This window comes from Mesoplodon bidens (genome assembly GCF_964165515.1).
Source record: "Mesoplodon bidens genome assembly, chromosome: 3".
In the NCBI taxonomy this organism is placed as follows: domain Eukaryota; kingdom Metazoa; phylum Chordata; class Mammalia; order Artiodactyla; family Ziphiidae; genus Mesoplodon; species Mesoplodon bidens.
In genome coordinates this window covers 82,650,219-82,665,046 of record NC_138178.1, presented here as the reverse complement: position 1 = coordinate 82,665,046, position 14,828 = coordinate 82,650,219, and the positions used below count along the sequence as shown (strand labels likewise).

The following is a 14,828-nucleotide window of genomic DNA, read 5'->3' as shown; positions in this document are numbered from 1 at the left end:
GATAATGATTAATGATAAGCCCCTTTATCCAGGTTTTGCCCTATGGAATCTTTGAATTATTAGCAAAATACAGGATTGGCAACTGATTGAATGGGTAGGAGAGGAAACAGTTCAAAATGATTCTGAAATTTTGTTTAGCAAGTAGTTGGAAATGAGGAAAACAGAGATTCTGCCATTAAATATCCACATCTTTTGGAGGAATAACTTACCAAAAACCACTTTCTGGCTCTGACTCCATTTATGATTCTTTAGCTAAAACACAAACTTAATCCTTTGTCCACGTTGTATCTCCATGACAACCAGACCATGGACACTACAAGTACTGAACATCCAAAGTCCTGGTGAGTTATAGTGCACATGGAACACGGGATAAGAGAAGTTAATTCAAAAGAAATGTCGGGGCTTCCCTGGTGGCGCAGTGGTTGAGAGTCCGCCTGCCGATGCAGGGGACACGGGTTCGTGCCCCGGTCTGGGAAGATCCCACATGCCGCGGAGCGGCTGGGCCCGTGAGCCACGGCCGCTGAGCCTGTGCTCCGCAACGGGAGAGGCCACAGCAGTGAGAGACCCGCGTACCACAAAAAAAAAAAAAAAAAAAAGAAATGTCGACCCATCCTGGTAATTTTTCATTCCTGTCACGAAGCCTGGGATCCCTTGTGATTATCTAAACCACACCTAAGTTGCGTTCCCATCAGTCTGAAAATAGAGTTGTACATATTTTCAGTGGAAAGAGAACTCTTGTTTTTGGCAGTGTTTCTGCTACTGTTTATATCTGAACATCCTAATAATACAGCTCATGGTTACACCCAGCCTTCCCAGCCATTGCCTGTATTTACTTCCTCTGCAACTGTCTCAGGAGATCTAGCCAGAGTTACAAGGCTGAACAAAAGGAAGCAAAAACCCCTCCATCCGGACATGGAAGCCAACACTTGAGTCTAAGTCTTTTCAGGGAATCTGAGTATAACTGAGCAGACAGGCATAGTTGTCTTCAATCCTTAGCCTCCTTACGTCTTTTGTTTGAAGCAGCATGGAAGTGTCTTAAAGCAAGTAAACTTTTTAAAGGATGTGTATTTCTCTGGAAAATGACACTGGAGTTAAAGACAAACTACTCCTTCTGAGCTTTCACTAATGAGGTCAGGTGGCCTGCCCAAACATCAAGGATGGTGAGGGGGTCATCCTCCTCTGTGAACATTTTTATTCAATGCACGCAAAACATGGTTGCAAATCTTTTAACCATTCATCTGATACTCTGAATTACTAGCGACAAAGTAAGTTCTCAATAAATCATCAGTAACATGAAAAATCATGTTATTATTAGTAGGCAATGTTTTTCCAGGTACCCAAAGTAATAAAACTAGTAAAACAGAAATGGTCCCTGTACTAAAATCAGCTTAAGTCAGCAGTTAATCCTAGATTCCGACTCCCCTCCTTCTGGTATGCTAGTTTTGCAGTAAGTTCCTGATACTTGGTATCCTCTTGTGTTAGGAGTGGTCTCTTATTCAATGTGCTCATGAGTTATCTACTGAACCATGTCAGACAAAGGGTCCTATCATTCACCAACTTGTGAGGTCAATACTAGCTTTTTGAAGGATGCTGAGGAAAATGGGCATGTTGATACCAAAGGGCCTCTGCCAAGAATTAAAATTCTTCCTTATCCCATTCTGTGCACATGATTCATAGTTACCAACCACTTATCGACCATAAGAGCCAGAAGGCATATATGCACTGGGGGAGAGGGGTAACCAATAAGGTGAGGAAGAGAAGTGTGTATGCGTGTACTGGGCTGGGGGATGGCGGCATGGGTGACCAAAGGATACTATCAACCTACACCTTAGTATTTAGAAAAAAATTCAGAAAGGAGGTAAGATTTCAGAGGATGCTGGGGGCTGATGATGGGATGCTGGGGGCTGATGATGGGAAGCAAGAGCTGATCTGAGGATAAAGACCAGTGTGTCCAGCCTCAGGGAAATCCTAAGAGATGGCTTTGACGCAGAAAAGCTACCATGAAACTAACTGTGAAGAACTGACAAAGGGAACAGATCAGAATGCGGAATAAGCCCAAGAAAGTATGGGTATATAAAAGAGGATCAGGGGGCTTCCCTGGTGGCGCAGCGGTTGAGAGTCTGCCTGCTGATGCAGGGGACGCGGGTTCGTGCCCCGGTCCGGGAAGATCCCACATGCCGTGGAGCAGCTGGGCCCGTGAGCCATGGCCGCTGGGCCTGCACGTCCGGAGCCTGTGCTCCGCAATGGGAGAGGCCACAACAGTGAGAGGCCCGTGTACTGCAAAAATAATAATAATAATAAAAAAAAAAAAAAAGAGGATCAGAATCTTGAAGTTAATCTACAGTGAATTATTCAGCCAATGGGAGGGACTGGAGTTGTAAATGTGTGATACCAAAGGGATAGGCTCACAATCTAAATTTTGTGATGACTGTCATAATTCATCTCTCTGTTCTTACCCCAATCTCATCAGTACATTAAGTATAGTTTGCATAACATGAACAAATATTAAAAGATTAACGCATTCAATTAACAAAACTTACTGCGCATTTAGTAAGAATGAGGGACACTGTTTAGATATAGTAAGTAGATGAAAAAATTACAAACTCCTTACTATAAAATAAAGCAATCTTCCACAGAAAAGGAGTGAGAAAATATACATGATCACTTGAGAACTGAAGAGGCATATACACCCAATATAATTATTTTTTTAAAAAAACCCACTGGAGTGGCATGGACATATATATACATTACCAAACGTAAAATAGATAGCTAGTGGGAAGTAGCCGCATAGCACAGGGAGATCAGCTTGGTGCTTTGTGACCACCTAGAGGGGTGGGATATGGAGGGTGGGAGGGAGGGAGACGCAAGAGGGAAGAGATATGGGAACATACGTATATGTAGAACTGATTCACTTTGTTATAAAGCAGAAACTAACACACCATTGTAAAGCAATTATACTCCAATAAAGATGTTAAAAAAAAAAACACCACTGGTTAAAGACACAAATTCAAAATGGAAGATAATTGGAGACCACTTCTGAATGACTAAAAATCATTCTAAAAATTGTGTGGCAAAATGAATTTAGATGAGATCATGCACCTGTCCAAAGTGTTGTAGAACGAATTCCCACACTGGGAAAAAAAGTGCTTGCGATAACTTCTAAGACTTCTTTCAATAGAAAAAGTTTGATTTTTAAAAATACATATATATATAAATAAAAATTGATATACATATTCATGTAATAAGAGGAATTGGCTGACTCAAAGATGAGACCTAGGGTAGCAAGAAAAAACATGAACTTTGAAAACAATCAGATCTGGGGTTGCATCCTATTACCTACTATGTGTGAGCTGTGAGAACTTTGGAAAATTACTGACTATCCGAATCTGTTTTTCCATATGTAAAATGAGACAAATACTAGGAATGATGTAAAAATTAAATGCCTGTATCTCATACCCATCCACTTATTACCACTTCAGACCACAAAGCCATTTCATCATGCCTGGACTAGCATAATGGCAGCCTAAGTGACTCCCACATGCCAGAATGATCTTCTAAAAAAAATAGAGAAGTAACATATCTAAGCAAAGCAAACTCCTCACCATGGCTGTCAAGGCCCAGACCTTCCAGGGCCTACTTATGACTCCACCCCACTTGCTCAGTATTTTCTCATCACAATGGCCCTGCCCGTTCTTCCCTACCTCAGGGCCTCTGTATCTGCCGTTCCTTCTTTATGGAACGCCTTCCCTTGGTATAGCTCCAGCAGCTCTTTATCCTCTGGAGAACAGTTTTTTAAATGTCAGCACCTCAGAAAGATCTTCTATCTGAAATACGATTCCCATTATTCCCACAGAGCACACTGTTTATTTCTATCAAATCACTAACAGTAATTTGTACTTTTTCTTTCTCTATTTACTGCCTGTCTTTAAGCAATACGAGGACTTTAAAGACCCGTGTGCCCCTTGGACCTAGCACGTCTGACATCGAACAGGTCATTAATATAGTTTTCGTGTAGAGCTCTCAGTGATGTCACCTTCTCTGTCTCCAAAGCAAAGAATCAGCACCAAACTCACCCATCTCATTTCAAACTGGAAATGGCATATTTTCAGGACTCTTTGTGTTTACTTATTTGTAATAAATGCTTACTTTCAGAGAAGTGAAGTTTCCTCTACTGAAAATCTTTCATTGCGTAAGGGCCGTATGGTGCAAAAAAATAATACAGACACAGGTACATCTAAAAAAATCCTAATTATGTCCGTTATTAGCTGTGGCCTTGTGGAAAAAAATCACATCACTCAAGTCCTTTACGTTCCTCACCCTGGCTCAGGAGAATCCTCAATCTCTTCATATGAAGGGGCGGGGGAACCGTTGCTGCCTGACCAGTCAAGTCTCAAACGAAATAACATACATAAAAGTGTTTTGTTAAAACTGTAAAACAGCATCTACGAGGCCAATAAGCCTGTGCTAATTTAGCCCCATTCCTGAGGGCTTTCATGTCCCATGAGAGTGAAGAGTACTGAACATTTTAGCACTAGTTTAAATGTACCATATACTCCTTGTGATACTCAGATTGAGATTTTCTATCCTCCCTCCCCTATTTTCCTTCTTTCTTTTTCCCCCAGACAGGTAAAATAATAAAGAGTCAAGCATATAAAGATTCTAAAAACTAGGCTCTCCTAAACATGAGGACAAAAATTTTAAAACATCACTGTGATTTCACAGTGGAAATCACATTTCAGAGAAACTAAAATGAATAATACCTCGGATCAAGTTCAAAATGCCAAGTTGCCCACTGCTCTCAGCCTCGGCCTGGCATATCAAACCACAACCTGACAGCGATCATGGAGGGACAGACGCCACTCCCTCCACAGTCACAACTCCTCCACCTAGCCCCTCGTCCGGCGTGGTAGTGTTATTTCATTGACTTCTGTGTCTAGCCTTCTGAGCCGTTTCTTGCCCTCAATGGACCAATGAAAAGAATTAAGGAGTCTCAGGTAATACACTGAATTGATAAATCAGTACAAGAGCTCCACTATTTCCCTGACCAGGGCGATACATTACTGCTTTGCCTGGACTCCCCTGGCTCCACACCTCCACAAGTTCAGGTACTGAGGTTCTCTTGGCAACTGTGAAGCACTTGTTTGGCTTCCAATTTCCCCTGCCTTGGCCAGAAAACTGCTAAACTTCCAAAAAGTGCTCCTTGAGTTGTCCAACATTCCCAGACTCCCATCTTATGGCTGGAGGAGTCATTACTAATTTTAGATTCAAGGATGCCTTCTGTGAGCAATCAGCCATCCAGAGTCTCCGCCCCCATCTTGCTTAGACACCCAGTATCACTACCAGGAGAAAACAAACAAATACAGCTATTAACATTCAAAGGCTAGACCTGAAAAGCAGTCAAACCAAGCCAAAGGGGCCACTTTGCCACTTTAATAAATAGATTGACTGGAGATCCTTCCAAAGGAAATAAGTACTGTCTGTCTTTCCCCTCAGAGCTGTGAGGAGAGACAGCAGAAACAACAGATAGAAAAGACTCAGGCAAAAGACAAAGAGACAGAGGCAGAAGGAGAGAGACTGACAAAGATACCCCCCCAGATGGGGGCCTGGGGTTGGGAGGAGAGGGGTGGAGATGACAGGGACAGAGGGACACAGACATCTGAGGAAAGGGCAACTCTGAAGGTGAACTTCTCCGTCTGTGATTTTCAAGAGTATGAGGTTCTCCTGAGCATAAGAATCCATTTTAAAGCAAGTACAATGACACTGAAGCAGTAAGTGGCTCAATGCTGATTCTGAAGTCCCCACTGTCTCTGTTCAGATATTCTGCTAAGAACCTTGAAATCACCAACCCAACCCAGCACTCCCTACTGTTCACACACACACACTTCTCAGCCGTTCTCCCAATACAGGGGGGCCAGGAAATCCAGCTACTGGATTCAGAGACAGAAGAGCCTGAGAGCTTTGGAGTGGAGGGAGTGTGGCCCCTTACCTTCAGCAACACCACGTCCACAGTCCTGTCCACCTTGGAGATGTCACATAGGCTGTAGCGCCTCTTGTGCCGTTCATACATTTTGTCCAAATGCAGAAGAGAGGAAGTAAGATGCAGGAGATGTACCCACTGTCAACCTGGGGGACCACCGCGCTCCCGCAAGTGCAGAGCTCCAAATTTCTTTCCGTGAGCTGGAGGGGATTTATGACTTCCAGACTCCTCTATGTAGAAAACCCTCAAAGGGTCAAAAAATGAATTAAAGAAAACCAAGCAGAATCCCAATTCCTTGAACGGACTGAGAACTTCCTGGCGACTTCAGAGCACTGGGATGATGAATTTACAATTTACAATTCATAATATGAACAATAAATGCTTCCAGATGCTATACTTTAGGCAGATCTTGACCGAAAGAGAAGCACACACCATTTCCATCACTGGCGATAATTCCAGTGGAAAAATTAAGAATTAACCGGCTACACATAACGGCTGACGCACGTGGTGGAATAGCCCAAAGCAGGCAATAAAAATCCAGTATGTACTTTGTCAGGAAAAGAGAAAGAGAGAAGGGAAGACAACTCTAATTTGAAGGGATGATAGGAAAAAATTCTCTCATTAAATCCTCTTCTTGCTTATAAAACAAAAACAAAGACAAGGAAAATCAATTTTTCCTTTACAGGGAAAAAAAAAAAGTTGAAGCTCCGAGATTCTGTTCAAAGTAAAGAGTCTTCAGTCAGCCTCTTGCTCGCCAGGCAGTAGGGCTTGCTTCTGATTTCAGTTGAAAATATCTAATGACAGCAGAGCGAAAGGGGGTGGGGAAAAGACCACTCCTCCCTTCTTGCTCCCTCCCTTCTTGGGCGCTGGCCCTTCCCTACCCCAGACCCCTCACCCCTTTTCCCTGCCTCTCAGGAACGTTACTACTTGCCCTTTCAGCCCTGCACCAGCAGCCTCGGAGGCTTGAAAACCTAATGGCAGTGGTGGGAATGTGATTCATCCACAGACGAAGAAGAGAAAAACAAGGCTTCCTTTTCCAACCCGTTTCCTCCTCCTCCCCTTTCTCCTCCTCACGCTGTTCCCTATGAAAAAGGCTCTGTCAGGCATTTCCAGATGCACCCCAAGCGCTCTGATGTCGGGGGAGGTATGGTAATAAAGGGAGGGGGTGTCATCCTAAACACCACAGGCAAGTTCAACACACTTATCTGTTCCACGAAATCGGGGAAATTGAAACTACACAAGGCAGACACTGCATCTCCCTGCCAAATGCAAGTCAGTGATTTAATATGAGAAAAATGCTAGTCAATATTTCAGGGCTATGTTTCCAGGATCCAGAAGGGGTTACAGAAGTGACTGACAAGGTTTAGAAATCATCAAGAGGTCAGCTTTTTTTTCTTGGCGGAGAGGAAGGGAGGGATGGGGAGGTGGTAGGAGGAGCACTTTAAAGAAAATTTTAGAGGAAAGAAGTAGAATGACAGGCATGTGTGTCAGTACGTATGACCAAGAAGAGTCACCTGGCTGGGACTTCTTCCCCCGACAGCCACCACTCACATTAACTGAGCCCGGAGTGTGGCTCTACCACTCTGTGCGCCCGCTCTCTTACTATCCAAGAGCCCTCCAGCCCCACCCTAGCCAAGATTCTCAGGGGCAGACCTGTTCCAGAATTCACTTTCTTACCTGGGTCATAAATGATCTGGGAGGGAAAGGAGGAGAAGGAACTGAGGGGGACAAAAAGGGAAGAGTGGAGAAAGTAAAACTCCAAAGATGTTCTCCTTCTAGGAGCATCAGGCAGCTGGCACTTTCCTCAAGTGGCCAGAGGAGTCCTTGGCTAGAGTGTGAATGAGGGGACTCAAACATCACAGTGGAAGGAAAGAAGAGATTTAATACTTAAATTTCTGTCAATATCACAAACAGAGCTGGTGATGAGGCTTTCCAGGAGCTATGAAAGGGGTAGAGAAGGTCTGATGAGTCACCATCTCCTCTGGCCAGGCATTCAAGTAGCTAACCAGCTCAAAGGAGAGCAAGGCAGCGAATCCTGCTAGTACGCATCTCCCCCTCTACCTAACACACCGCAGCCACTGAGCCCAGTCCCACACTGTTCCATCCACTGCAGAGAGGTAGACAGCCCCTCCCCTTCCCCACACGCCCCCAGTGAGCCTAGCTCTGTGATGCTACCAACGTGGACAGTGAACCAGATGTTGCTTTTCATTAGAGTGATGATGGGAAACAGTAGAAACAGATGATTAGAGAGAGATTAGAAAGTTGTAAATAAAATTCTAGCTCAGGCTTACCGAAAGGGTGGGAACCTGGCCGGGGATTTACAACTACTCTGAAACTATGTGGTCTAGGGCACAAATCGAAAGGTCCTTTAGGTTTTAGTGTAGGGGAAAATGGATAGTTTATTATCTTTTCTGTATGAACTTTCACCAAGCAATAATTTAGAACTCTCCTTCCTCCCCATATAAACACAAAGCTGCCACCCCTCTGTCCTCAATATGGTTTATTCCTCACTGCCGCTCCCTCTGTTTTAATTAGAATCAAATGTTTCCTGCTTCCAAGGTTTCCAGGCATCTCCCTAAGGATCACAGATGCTTTAATCACCACAGAGCCTTTCTATTCCCAACCTCGTGTAATCCTGACTTAAATAATCTATACTGATTTAACAGATATTTTGTGCCTTGCAGCAAAGGCAAACAAAGGAAACAAAGAACAAGGTCTCTGTCCTCAAGAAGTTCATATAATTAGAAACCTCTTTCAAAGTTATACAATTGTCTGAAATGGCCGAGATTACTGTTTTGAGACAAACAGATTAATTTCTGTATTTCTGATGATCTGCTGGCTTTGTGCTACAGGCTGGAAATCGAGACTTCCTCCTTTTTCTGTACACATAAATATATTAAAAGGATTTGGAATTGTTCTTGAGTATTTTGTTCCTTCTTGGAGAACAAATTCTCTGGGTAGGGAACACATACTCTGGCGGGGGAAGAGTCTGTTTTGCTTTCCCCTCTGGATTTGTTCAGCACTCTCCACAGAAGACTGAGTCTGTAGTCCTGTGCTTTTGCTGCTGATGTGACAATTCCAAGTTTTTATCAAAAACATCTGGAACCACTGAACAGTTACTCTGTTAGGATTTTGAAACACAGAAACCAATCATTTTACATCCAAACCATAGAGCTGATACCTATGAATTTTCGTTTTAAGAATATTCTCCTTTTCTTTAACTTTGGGAACTTGTAGTAAATATGTTTATTATTTACAACCTCTTACAATAGTAATTATTCACAAGATTAATTATTTCTCCCTTCTTTCTGTGTCCTCCATCCCACTCTCCAGCCACAAGAAGGAGCCCTACGTTCTTCAATAGAAGCTTCAAGTGCTTAAAGTCTGTTCATATCACAGGCCCAACATATATTCTTAAAGATTCCAGAAAATGAAGTATAAAAATATTTTATGCATTTGAAGTTAACTAGAGCATTTCTGTTCATGAATTAAATTTTCCCTTGATATTTAACTCTTAAGGTCTAACCCTTACCCACATTATTTCAGCATTCTTATGGGTCAACTCTACTTGGCTCCTTTTGTTTCAGTTAAGGCAGAACACTATCTAAAGTCTCAGAGTGGGCTTCCCTGGTGGCGTAGTGGTTGAGAGTCCGCCTGCCGATGCAGGAGACACGGGTTCATGCCCCGGTCTGGGAAGATCCCACGTGCCGCGGAGCGGCTGGGCCTGTGAGCCATGGCCGCTGAGCCTGCGCGTCCGGAGCCTGTGCTCCGCAACGGGAGAGGCCACAACAGTGAGAGGCCCGCGTACCGCAAAAAAAATAAAATAAAAAAATAAATTAAAAAAAATAAAGTCTCATAGCAAAGTTTCTGAATTAGGACACCACTTAGTGGGTATATGAAAGATCCAAACAGAACACAAAGGCCAGCAAGCACTGGGGCAGGGAAAGGGGTGTCTACTGCTACTAAAACATTTGTCCTGTACCCCAAAGTGAACATAAAGTAGTAGCATGTCACTGGCTAAAAGACCCACCAATGGTCAGTTTCGTCTCTGCAAGGAGCACAAGGTGAAAATCAAAGGTTCTTTCCACTCCTAGGTGTGCCACTATCTCACTGAGCATCCTGGGATAATTAGTTTGACTCTTGGACCTGGGTTTCCAGAACTGGAAAATGAGAAGGGCTGGACACTAGGTCGTATCTGAAGTTCTTTCTTGATCGGATATGGTCAGTCTGAGACTAACAAATCTTTATCACTTGCCATATGGCTCATAGGATGTGGGTAGATGCAGAGGAAAAAGAAAAAGGGATTGAGAAATTCTCTCAAAATCTGTTGTAGAAAACATGTAGTATATTCTTGCTTAATTATATTTTCCACCTCCACTTTTCATGTGAAATAAAAAGGAAGGAAACGTCTACCACAGTCAACAATTTTCATTAACCTATGATTTCATTAACTTAAAAAATAGTGAGTCATCCAGAGCTACACATTTGTTGGTGGCAAAGTTTACTAAAATATAGATAAAACATTGTATTATTTTTATTATTATAGCCTCCACATGAGCAACTCCAGTCTGCTTAAAATAACAGTCTGCTCCAAATAAGATTTTTGAGTAATTGAGAGAAGATGGGGGTTATTTACAACAGCTGCATTGTTTCCAGCGAGGATTTCCTTTTTCATTTCAATTTAGGTGTTTAAGCACTACTGGTCCAGGAGAGGGAGGCCTAAGGTCCCCACTCCTCTGGCTTTTCTTCCACTCCCAGATTTGGAGGTTCCAAGAAGGTTAAAGGAATAAAGGAGAAGGGGAAGGCCTAAAGGGCAAGCAACCAGTCAACCAGCAATTCTCCTCAAACTACCATCTGGCGGCAGCAGGCAGCTCCTCAGCTTTAACCCTTTCTTGACTTCTTCAAGAAGAAACCTTAACACAATTTAGCTGGTAGCAGCAGGCTGTTTGACAACAATAACAATAGCAAAAAGTAACTAAGATGGAAGTAAGACAAGACAAAGCTTTAAAAATGTCTCTCCACCAACCTTTGCTCCTCACAGGAAACAGGTCTCGTGGAACAAGCACACAAATGTTAAATTTTACTAAAATTACCAACAACTTGGTGAAATAAAAGGCAGGAGGAGGGGAGAAAGGGAGAAAGCCGAATCAGAATTCATCTGGAAAAGTGGTGATAGGATAGTTTAACCTCTAGGACAGGTCTTCTGGGGCAAGATTTATTAATAACAACAACATTCACTGAGTGCTTCCTGTATGCCATGTGCTTCCACATGTACAATTTCACTTATTCCTCATAAAAAGCTACAGGGTGAAACACCACTGTCTACAGATGCAGAAAAGTCGCACTCAGAGTTTTAAGTCAGTTGTATCAGGTCACACAGCTAATAAAACGAATCTGCATTAAACTCGGTTCTGTAAATCTTTCTTTCCATATGCATCTGATTTTGTCTTGAGTAATCCCCTAAACTGAAAGAAATGAAACTATCATGGAGAAAATGTAAGTTAAAATTTGAGGAAAGAAAACTTAGAATTTGTTACTCATATCATTGGCACTCTTACATTTGATTTTATACAAATGCCAAAGGATAGAAAAAGATTTTATTTTTTCAATAAAAATGACAAATGGTTCCTAATTTTAGAAAGTACAGATAGAAAAGTGTGTCATTACATTCAACGGACTCAACTTCTTTGCCAACATTTTAATACTTGATATTTAATTTTTTTAATAGCTTCTCACTATTGGTAATATGTTATAATAATCAGAATGAACACATCCAGCATAGAGACTAAAAGATTTCTGGATACTGACAACTGTTCTCTAGGTCTCCTTAGAATGAACGGGTGTACTGTTCCTAGTTCTCCTCTTGGGAACAAACACTAGCTACTTCTTATGGCAGCATTTCAAATATCTGAAGATATTTATTACGACTCGCTACCCTCCTCAAAGCTTCTCTTCTGGATCATGGTTCCCACAACTGTTCCTCATGCCACAGGGTACCCGACTGAGGGCTCTCTAGTTAGTCGGTGTCCTTCTTGTGATGCGAACACCAAAACAAAACCCTCTGGTGTTGAGTACACTGGGATGATTGAGATCCAACTGGCTTTCTTAACACGAATACCACACCATTAGAAGTATATAAGCTTGTGGTAAAGTAAGTCACTTCTCATATCTTTTCTTAGTTGGACGTGTCAAAACAGGTCTCCTCCATACTATAATCTTGTGATTTTATTGTAAAACTCACTTTACATCTTTCCTTGTTTAAAGTCTACTAGATAATTTGTAAACATTTAATTTTTTAGGTTGAATTTTCAGTTTCCCAAGGAATGTGGCTTTAAAATACATTAGTATTTTAAAAACCTAGACTGCTTAAGGATGCTAAAAAGGGCAAATTTACTATCAGTAACAATTTAAACAACCAAGAAGTTTTACATGGAAAATCCATAATACTGTTGTGATTGTAAACTACAACTTCTCATGTGTCACCGTCCTGAATCTTCAACAAGCTTTTCAGTAAATGAAATTCGTTCAATCATTAGACAAATATGCATTGAACACCTCATTTTCGGTACTGAGAATGTAACAGAGAACCAGACAGACATTAAATAGTTACAATAATGTGTGTGAGAAGTGCCAGAATAGAGAAATCACAGGGTACTACAAGAACATCTCCCTTTAGATGTAACATAAACGTCTGTGTCTGGAGCTCGGGAGAACAGCTGGGGCTGGGCACACCAATTTGGAAGTCAACACACAGATGTGACATCGAGGAAACAGAAAGAAAGAATGGTAAACAGTGCCAAATGTTGTGAAAAAGTCAAGCCAATAAGAGATCTGGGTTTTGGTATGTAAATGTTTCATGGACCTTGCTTGGTGAGGGCAAGTTCTGGTGTAGTAGCAGAGTGATGAAAGTTGAATTTCAATATTCTACCATTTCACAGGGGAAAATTTAAGTTCTGCCTGTACACTTCGTTCGCTTTTTCCAGTTTTCTCTTAAGACATTTTACCCTTCAGACAAAGTGCCATAGTGAATTATAAAACAATGGTTGCTACAGGATGGCTAACCTGGAAATAAACACTTCAGTGTGTAAAAAACTTTCTGAGAAGTAAATGAAGCATTAACAGAGAAAAAGGACCATTAACACAAAGTGAGTTCTATGCCCGTTCTTTCAATTCTTTCCAAGAGATCCTGTCACAGAGACCAAAAGAGAACACTTGAGTGCACACACTGCATCTTGGTCAGGAATATGAACAAAGGTTTCATAATACCTAGAGCAGGGAAGCAGGGCTGACAGCGTTTTGGCAAGGCAATGGAAACAGAAGGAACAGCCAACAAGTAAGAAATTCCCTTTCCATATGATCATCTATGGAAATAAGAACAAACCTCATTCTATAAAACAAAGGCAATGAGGTCAAGGAAACAACACTGACAATTATGGACGAGAATTTCCTCATGGGAGTCTGTCATCACCAGCATATCATGGCCAACTAGTAGCCAACTAGCTAATATTAGCCAAATTTATTTATCTGTTCAACAATATTTAAATCTCTGCCAAAGTTATGGTGCTCTGTGAGGTGTTACGAGAGATACAAAGATGGGTGAGACATTTCTGGGACCTCAAGGAAACATAGCAGGGGCAATGGTACGAAATATAATACGGCATGGGTAGTACAAATGAAATGTAGGGTTTCAGCAAGGAATAAAGATCTCTGACTAAACTGATTAGGCAGAAAAGTTTCATGAAGGTGGTGGTTTAACATAAAGGGACAGAAAGAGAGAAAATGGGAGGGAGGAGGCAGGCATCCCCAACGAAGACTGTAAGACAAGGTGCAGACGTTGGTGCGCCACAGGTAGGACAGAGGACAAGCGAGCCGTCTACTACCTGCATCAGATTCCTGTGACAGCAGCGCTATGGCTCTGGCCTGGAAAAGCATTCCCAGGCTGGATTATGGAAGAATATGATGCCGTGCTAAAAAGTTCAGACTCTATTCAGAGGCAACAGGGAGCCATCGAAGATGTGTCAGCACAGAAGCGGTATGATCTGTGCTGTAATTCAGAAAGGCTGTACAAGTAAGTCTCTAGCCTGCCTCATCGAGTCTAATCTCCCTTGTCTGGATATCATACTATGCCATGATCCTTATCCAACCTCATTTGCTGTCATTCCTCAAGATATGTAAACGGGTGATCTCTCAAGTTTCCACAATTAGGATATGGGCTTCTTCCTACCTCAGTGACCCTGGCTCTTAGGACAATCGTGGTTTCTGGAATTCCCTACCGTGTCTCTTCCACCTTAACCACAATCTATCCTTCAAATCCCACTTTTCTAGTTTGGCTCTCTGCCTGCTCTAACTCTCCTTCTAACACTGTACTGTGAACTAAGATGGTCCTTAGACTCTGCCGCACTGACTTTACGGTGCTCTGTCCCATGTTCTTCCTTGCTGCTCCTGCTGCTGCATGTTAGTCTTACTCTAAGTAGAATGGTGACTTCCTTAAAGGCAACAGGTACTTTTTAAATCTCTCCCAGAGTGCCAAAAACGGTACTAGACATCCAAAGGCTGGCTGAGTTACTGATTATGCATTTGTTTCTTACCACAATCATAATCCTAAGACTTTTCAAAAGGCTAACCAGATTCAGTTATTAAAGGAGAGAAAAAGTGTTTGTCACTGTTATCCATACACAAAAGGTGAGTAGTCTAAAAGAGGTTCTAGATTTAAAGGATAAAAATCCTGGCCAGACATGAAAACTCGTGTTTAAAATAACCATATCCTTAGGAAAAATTTGAATCTCCCATAAAATGAGAATGTGCTACTTTAGTCACCCAACTTATTCTTATTCTTCACTTCACAGCAAAA

At 42.0% G+C, this 14,828-nt stretch overlaps 1 protein-coding gene across 10 annotated transcripts in view; it reads right to left on the bottom strand.

The window, feature by feature from the left end:
- LOC308614814 (A-kinase anchor protein 13-like) overlaps positions 1–14,828 on the bottom strand; it is a 360,148-nt gene that overhangs the window by 129,175 nt on the left and 216,145 nt on the right. Inside the window, exon 1 of one of the 10 annotated variants that reach the window (XM_081229550.1) lies at positions 5,987–6,861. The exons of the other annotated variants lie outside the window; for them this stretch is intronic. Within the exon in view, the coding sequence (XP_081085676.1) occupies positions 5,987–6,067 (81 nt within the window). The 5' untranslated portion in view covers positions 6,068–6,861. Of the gene's footprint in view, positions 1–5,986; positions 6,862–14,828 lie in introns of those variants that run through there. 10 annotated transcript variants of the gene reach the window in all.